Source organism: Cydia pomonella, chromosome 9 (assembly GCF_033807575.1).
Source record: "Cydia pomonella isolate Wapato2018A chromosome 9, ilCydPomo1, whole genome shotgun sequence".
NCBI classification, from domain to species: Eukaryota; Metazoa; Arthropoda; class Insecta; order Lepidoptera; family Tortricidae; genus Cydia; species Cydia pomonella.
In genome coordinates, this window is record NC_084711.1 from 11,886,971 (window position 1) to 11,895,625 (window position 8,655).

Here is an 8,655-nt window from a genome sequence, read left to right on the forward strand (position 1 = left end):
CGATGATTGTTTCATGTCCTAACACAGGTTATTCAGTGCGTGGGGTATTGAAGGGGAACAAAAATTTAATTATTTTACGCTAATACGCTTTTATTTATTTATTTATTTTCGTCTTTTCTTGGGTTTGTTTATTATTACTTTAGGGTCATTGCAAGGGGAACAAATTTTTTTTTCAATAACATTAACATATTAAAAAATCATGGAGAATGGAAAATATTTAGAAGTGGAAAAACGTTTTCTCTTTTGTATGGAAGGTCACGTGGTGGTGGTATACATCTACTTCCTCCTTATTTGGTACCGTACGAAGTGCATGGTGTGGGTAAGTAAAGCAGTATCGCAGAGCATAAGGTGGTGTAAAAATTGGCAGTAACGGATGTTAGCGTTTTTAACATTTCGTACAAATTATATGTCTCGAAACGGAACTTTATATACGATTGGGTCTTCTTTTTTTTTTATCCTGTTACCCTCTGCTGGGGTGTAGGGCTCGAATCATTTTTTACTCCCAAGGTACTCCCAAGGTGGGTAACCTCCCCAATACACCCAGCTCTTGCTCCACAGAACGACGCCAAGTAAATTTAGGGCGACCATGTTTCCGTTTGGCCAGCATCATCCAGGTCAGGGCCAATATGGTTTCCTGAGGATATGCCCAATCCAGTGCCATTTCCGCGTCTAGATCTTGTGTACGGGTGCATGTTCGGTTATTCTCCATAAATGAGCGTTTGTGATCCATTTAGGCATAGGCCTAACTGACGGAACTATATAGATAGTTACCATTAGGTACCTACTCCTGAAATATTAATTTAAATTGTATGGTGTAAGGGCCCATGTACAGATAACGATTATGATTGTGTTCATACATAGGTATAACTAACGTAATTAATTTGATAAACATGAATAATACTGTATCCGTGTAAATCGCTTTGCAAATACCACATATTAAGTAGGTACGTGATATGATATTTTTGTAGAAAATAACACTGGTTATATGGTATATATATGTATAGAAAATTATCCTTAAAAGATAGCCACATACACCATCGCGGACTTTTTTGTAGAGCAATGAAATTGTGTTGTTAAATCTCAAACGGATTGGGCAGCGTTTTCGATTAAAGCTTTTTCGTGGTTTTTTCAGACTTCAATAGCAAATATTGTCATATTTTAACCAGTTTACACAAAACCTTAACAATGTATACGGCTTAATAGGTGAAAACCGCATAAAAATCCGTTCAGTAGTTTTAATTGAAATTATTTGTTAAGGAAATGCAGTTTTCGGATGCGCACCACTGTGATACTGCCGCCTTACCAATAAATAATCGTTTTAGCGCTGGATGAAGAGTAACGAATATGACTTGCAGCTTTGACGATCTTAGAAAGCCGAAAGAGAACGGTAGATTTTTAGTTTAGACAGTAGATACTCATAAATCCTATGGCCAAAATTAGGTACCAACTAGGAATATAACTAACTATGTAACTTCCACATTCTGCGCCAAGAGTGGCAGCAACAGAAGAGTCTCCAGCATGTCATTTCTTTCTTTCTTTCATTATTATTTTCATGATCGCTAAACTCTAAAATGGAAAAGTCAACTCCATTAAAAATCAATTTGTGCAATTGATAAAAAAACGTTGTTTTTTTACCTATCCTGCCTAATTAATTGAGAACATTTAACCGAGATTACAAGTCCGGTTATGAAGCAAATAAGAGAGCTCCGTAGGTAGGATTTTAAATATTGTCACTGCACAGGCCACGCCTCGTGCCTAAATAAAATAGTAGGTACACGTTACTTATAAATCAATCGCACAAGAAATTGCATGCGCCCTAACAGTTTAAGAAAAATTACGCGTTAGAATAATTAAAAGTTTATGTAATGTATAGTAGGTAGGTATGTACATAGATAGATAGATAGAATACTCTCTATTGGCACACCTCAGTAAAAAGTAGGTACAGCTTAAAGAAAAACAATTGATTTATGATAGAGGCAGACAACAGGCTGTGCCAGTAACGCTGGCGGCAGTCCTCAGACAAGCCAGCACTGCTGGCAGCCAAGGCTGGCTTGTCTTGAAAAACTGTTTAAACGAGGCCAATAACAAGCCAGCGTTGACTGCCAGTGAAACTGGTATCCAGCACTGGCTTCGTCTAAACCTAGCTTTATCGCTATAGAGCGATCTCTTCCAGACAACCTTTCGGTAGCGGACAAAACAATTAATCAAAAAGAGTAGGCCTACTTTCATACACACAATTTTTGTACCATTTGGCGTTGAAACTCTAGATCCAACGGGTCCCAGCGCGCACAAGTTTTTTGGAGAAATCGCGAAACGTCTGGTTGACGTAACTGGTGACCGAAGAGCTGGCGGCTTTCTCGCACAACCTATCAGTATTGCGATACAACGAGGAAATGCCGCCAGCATCCTTGGTACAATGCCTCAAGGGCCTATTTTAGATATAAGCTAGTTATAGTAATCATCTGTATATATCCATTATGTATATTATTATTGTAAATAAATTTATATATCATAATTTAGGTAAGTAATTAAGATTACTTTTACTTTATAATTCTGTTCTCGTGTAAGTGGCTTGTATGTCTTTTATGAGAATAAATATGTTTAAACCTAAACCTGAGTAAATAAACTTACACATGTAAGAAAATACAAATAGATATACATAATAAATATATAAGACACAAACCAAAATATATCAACATACAATATGTAACTGAACTGCGTGAACGTTAACGAGGTCATACTGAGCAACTATGGGACCAACCACGAAATTTCCTATGGGGCAATCATTTTTTTGTGATTTCGGGGTTGGTCCTATAGTAAAAGTTGCTCAGTAAAACTTAAACATTAACGGGTTTGAGTAATTGCTTTTCGTTCATTTACATACTGTATAACAGCACCATATCAACCATAGAGTAAAAAATACTATTGTATTTCAACCAATAAGGGAGAGATAGGTAATATTCTTTTCACCTCAGCAGCTCGAATAAGCCTACTTTCGTCACTCCAGGAAGTGAGACAAAGTAGAATTTAGTGAAGGCCATGAATACAGGAATATTTCTAGAAGCTTTCGTCATAATGATGATGCCTACCCTTGTGGTTAACTTTACTTGATGATGATTTTTTTTAACCGTTCTCGCTACTGAGGTGAAAAGTTGTATGTTTCAGACGAGAGCAAAGTTATTTTGCATCTCGCGTTTTTGAGTCCCTCGCTACGCTCAAGATTCTAAGTTAGAATCACGAGCGAAGGACTCAAAATCAACATTCGCAAGAAAAACCAACTTTCCTCTCTTGTTAGACAAATAACTAATACTTCATATTTTTTTTTTAATAAAGCAAGAAATTGAGCGCGTCTAATGTTCGGAGGTAAGGAGTTCCAGAGTCGAACTGCTTGAAATAATGTCTACTTGAATGTCTGTATACATTTTCGCTAATGCTACTTAATATGGGAAAAAAATTCAACTTTATTGTAATAAGGTTTTGTGGCTATTAAAAGCTTTTGTTATACACGCTATGGTTTTCTGACATGCAAACTTTGTAGGTCGCTTTTATAATTGCAGCATGATAGGTTGGTACGTGGTAAGGACCAAACAAACTCGTTAAATCTATTCCAAAAAGCAAACCTTGTACTGATCATGCAGGTAGGTAATAGTTAATTCGTATATTATAACAATGCCTAGTAATACGAATATACCTACTTGTTGCCTACTGGGTACATAAGACAAGTACCGTTACGACGGGCGCGTGGTTAATATGTGCTATATATACATACCTTCCTCACGAATAAATTAATTACCTGCAAGTCTGCCAACACTATTACGACATTGTGCCTGCCGTTCGATGAGTCATTGACAAAATAGAGACTACACATTGCTGTTACCTATTACACGGACTGCAAGATTCCCAACGACACAAAAAAGACATCGGATTGATGCTGACTTTCATTCCTTTCGCCTAGTGGCATAAATAACGTGTAATCGTGAACTCCCACTTCGAATACTGTACCCCTAGTGTAAATATTTTCGACAGCGAAACGTTACGTACGCGTTTGCGTTAAGTGTCATTTTGTATGAGATTTTTGACTTTCCAAAACGTCCCGCTTGGCGCGCTGTTCAAAAACCCATACAAAATGAGACTTAACGCAAACGCGTACGTCACGTTTCGCTATACACTAAATTTACACTAGGGGCACTGGTTACGGGTCCCGAGATCACACAATGCTGATTTCATTGAGGCGAAGGCAGAGCAAGTCGTGTCAGATACTGGTGCGGTGGACCTCGGAGGCCTAGTCCTAGCGCGAAAAATGAAATTTCTTTATTTGCCTCGCTATCGCTCACATAATGCAAAAGCGATAAAAAGGCTGATATTTCGATTTTTGCGGTAGAACCGCTAGAATTTAAACGAATACATATACCTACCTCTAATAAAAGTCGTTTTACTTTACCTCTCCTTAGAACGAGCGAAATCATTACATAGATTTTTATTAAGGCTACAGTCAAGGTACAATTTTTTTTTTCAGTACAATTTATAAATTATAATAGGTCTACCTTCCATGCTGACATCAGGCGGAAGGAGCTTGTTTTAAGGAGAGGTAGTTAGTTACACTATTTTTTTAGAGGTATAAACATTTCGTTGAAATTCCCGAGGACCACCCGACATTTGTCGCTGGATAAGTAAATGCCGGTTTTATTTTGATCTAGAAATTCTGTGTATACACAGTATGTCTCCCACCATGGGGCTTTAACTGCAGGGCTCGATTATATTCTACTGGATCGCTCTTTAGCGATAAGACCGCCTGTTTTCTGCCTCTATCACTAATCAATTGTTTTTCTTTAAGCTGTATCTTTTACTGAGGTGTGCCAATAAAGAGTATTCTATCTATCTACTCGCTCAATCGAGTTTCTTTTACTATGGAAACAAACCCGAAATAGCGAAACATCGACATCTAATCAGCCAAAATGTATGAAAAAGCCAAAAAAAATTTTCTCGGTTTCGGAGTTGGTCCCATAATAAAAGTAGCTCAGTGTAGCGAGAAGAAGCGAGCCCTGCATTTAAAGCCCCATGATGTGAGACAACCTGTATTCAACATGACAATGATTCCCCCCCCAAGGAAAAATGTATTGGGTTTCATGACTTGTTCTATTAGTTACTGTTTTAGCTAGAGTATTTTACTCAATATGATAATAGTACCTAAGTAGGTAGATTGCAAACAATCAATTACTATTCGTAACTACCTTTTCAGGTCATACCTACCCCAAACATTCTACTTCTTACTGAAATTAATTTATTAAAACCATAATATATGGAGCTCAATGTTAATATATTTTATAAGGATAAAACAACACTTCCCATGATTAGTACAAAATAAAATTAAATATATGGTTAGTTTTTTACATAGGTAAAATTTATTTAAAAGTACAGAACATATGAAGGACTACACACTGAATTGAGATAAAATACTTAGTACTGACTTTGAAAATGATGTAAGCCACTTTTAGTATTCACATATGAACTTATTGCATCGATTAATAATTATTTGGCAGACCAAAAGAGATTTTCCAACAGTGCATAGGTCATTTAACCATATATTATTATATAAGTGAAATTTGGAATAGAAGCTGTAAGAAAATCTGCAATTAGACTAGCCACTACACCTTATATACCGAAACATTATGGCTAAGAAACTTTAATATGTGATGTTCCAGCATACAAGTTCAGCTGCATGCAGGCAACGAAGGGCCAGCATACACCCAAATATAAATTAAATTTAAGTAATAGTTTATAGATAGTAATTTTAGTATATTTTGTACAATAAAATACAATTAAGTACAACTTGTAGCAAAGATATTAAAGAGAGTAATATTTATCTCAAGTGTTAAAGCTGCAATAACGTGTGTGTACGCACAAGGCATATTTACACAGCACACACGCACGGCAACAACACACCATGTGCTGCACACTATAGTACATAATTATTTTTATTACTTAAATAGAATATAAAGACACGCCCTAAGCCGAGAACTTCTCTGCTTACTTTACATATTTCAATGCATGATTAGCCAATGAACATGCCCGTACACCACTAGCGGATCGCTATTAAATAATACACTGATCATCGCTTAATATCACAGCTAATTATGCTTTGAAAATTATAGACATGTCTAATTTTCACTAATGTAGATAACAATGTAGAGTATAAGTAGATAATCTGAATAAATTTACATTACAATATCATGTCTTTTTCATATGAAAAATTTAAAATTACATTACCAAAAATTAAACAGTGCAGCGCATTATAAATAAATGTGCATTCCTTAATATTTAATTGACTAAATAAATTTGTTGCCTGCAGATCTGACATACTTTAAATATCGAGAGGTAATATCTTAAGAGAAATTTTAATTTCAACTATTGAAAAAAAGTTAAATCCAAATTTAAAAATATTTTGTATCTATTACAATTCCCTTCAAATCCACCTAGTATTATGAATGTGAAATATTATCATTCCAAAAGCTGAGTCTCCTTCACACATATTTCACTACCACTATAATGTGGATCAAAAAGTAAGGATCGAAGAGAAGATGGAGCTAACACTTCACGAGTGTGCATTGCTGTTTACATGAGGTTTTTTGTCCTGGGGATCAGGTGTGCGCTGCCCATCACGCCTTGGGGGCATGCGCTCATTGATGGCATCCAAGCCCTTAGCTTCAGCAAATGAAGTAATTTTGTGGTTAGGAGAGAAGCCTTGCAGGGCATTCTTCAGAGATGTCTTGCCACCTGAGAGAGCACCCAGAGGCAGAGCTCCAGTGGGGGTGAGTCCCTTGAGTTGCAATACAGATTCACTCTCCTCACGAAGCACAGAGAACACATGTGCCATTTTTCCAATGGCACGAATTTTATTGCGGATGACTTCTTTTCTGAGATTAGCTTCCTCCAATGCATCCTCACCCTCAGTCATAAGCTCATCATCTGAACAAATGTTAAGGACATTCACCAGCATCTCTGTGACTTTCTCACCCACAAATGGAAGAGACCAAGTGAAAACATCCATGAAGTTGGGCAGCCAGTAGGGGTGGGGAGAGCAGTTGAATTGTCTGATGTTCATCACATTGTTCTCATACTTGAGGACAGCCGCCTTGTTGTTGTAGACATCCAGGTAGTTCGGAGCGGAGAAAATAGTAATAAGACTTGGGAAACCAGTGGTTTGGCTTTTACGATACATTCGGTACCCAGCATCTTGAGCTTCATGGGCACGAATGATAGACAACAAGTTGTTTCTTTGCAGGAAATCACAGCATGCTGCATAGCTATAGAAATATGAACAACCTCTGACAGAGTTGTGCGAGAAATGTTCTGCATTTTTTTCATTGCCAAAGTCCTCAAGGGGATCAGACCACAGTAGATCACACATAGCTCCAAATGCAGGCGGTTCTTTGAATCTATCTAGTTTACGGATATCATCTAAGTTGTTAATTTCCGGGGAGAGCCCTCCATGCACACATAGGAACTGCTGGTTCATAAGAGCAGCTAGTGGTAAGCAATCAAATGCATCCATGCAAGCATCATACACTTTCTCAGAATACTTGATTTTACATTCCTGTTTGAAGGTAAAATATTCTGTCAAATGTCGGCATTCATGGTTGCCGCGTAATAAGAATAACGTCTTCGGATAACATAACTTCAAAGCCCAGAGGTAAAGAACACATTCTATACTGAAATAACCTCGGTCGACATAATCGCCTAAGAATAAATACTTGGTGCAAGAGGGAGAGCCTCCCACCTCGAACAATTTCATCAAATCATAAAACTGGCCATGGACGTCTCCGCACACAGTCACCGGTGAATCAATCTCGATCATCGTTTTCTCAGATCGCAATAGGGTGGCACCATCTTGAATGATTCGTAAAGCTGCATTTTCCTCGATTCGACCTTCTAAGATAAAATGTTGCTTCAGTACATCTGGTAGAGGCTGTCCAGTTTTCTCATCGAATACTTCCGATACTGTGAGCTTGTGGCTTGGAGGGAAAGCAACACTTTGGATCATACGCTGCGTAGTCGACACTTTATCATTGCTCCCGGACATATTTGTCACATAAAAAACACTAGGTCTAATCCATACACGCCACTATTTTCAAAATGGCAGAGTAGATATAATACTAAAACAGAATCCCGATTTCACGACAGAGAAACTACTGCGCACTGGAAAACAATGCGCAAACATCTGGCGAGTGGTCAATAAAATAAACAGGGATATCGAGCGCGTTTTATTACTTTTGAAAATATCATTAAATAGTAACACTGAGTTTTTAAGAAACAGTTGCCAGTACGACTATACGTAATCTAATTTAGGACATTTTATCATAAAAATAAAACTATTATCTAAAATCCAGACATCACTAAAATAATTTTATTTCTGGCCGCTTCTTTTATATGGCAAGAAAAATGAGATTTACGAGATCCTAAAATAACTTGTAAAATCATAGTCTTTTAATAAGATCTATGATAATTAATCTCCGACAAGATAGGTTAAGTAGAAGCTGGCTAAAATTTTACTCTCATTCGTTAACTATACATTTAATTTTCCCCGAGCTGCTCGGAATGAAACTAGCTAGCTGTTGTCTAAGATTAGATTAGATTTCCTCCTGGGATGGGAGATAC

The 8,655-nt window shown here is 37.1% G+C and overlaps 1 protein-coding gene across 1 annotated transcript; it reads right to left on the reverse strand.

Annotated features, from left to right (window-relative positions):
- Positions 1–5,298: 5,298 nt before the first annotated feature.
- Positions 5,299–8,655, reverse strand: LOC133521391 (serine/threonine-protein phosphatase 2B catalytic subunit 3-like). Its single transcript, XM_061856332.1, has one exon. The coding sequence runs from the start codon at positions 8,078–8,080 to the stop codon at positions 6,593–6,595; it is 1,488 nt and encodes a 495-aa protein (XP_061712316.1). The 5' UTR covers positions 8,081–8,655; the 3' UTR covers positions 5,299–6,592.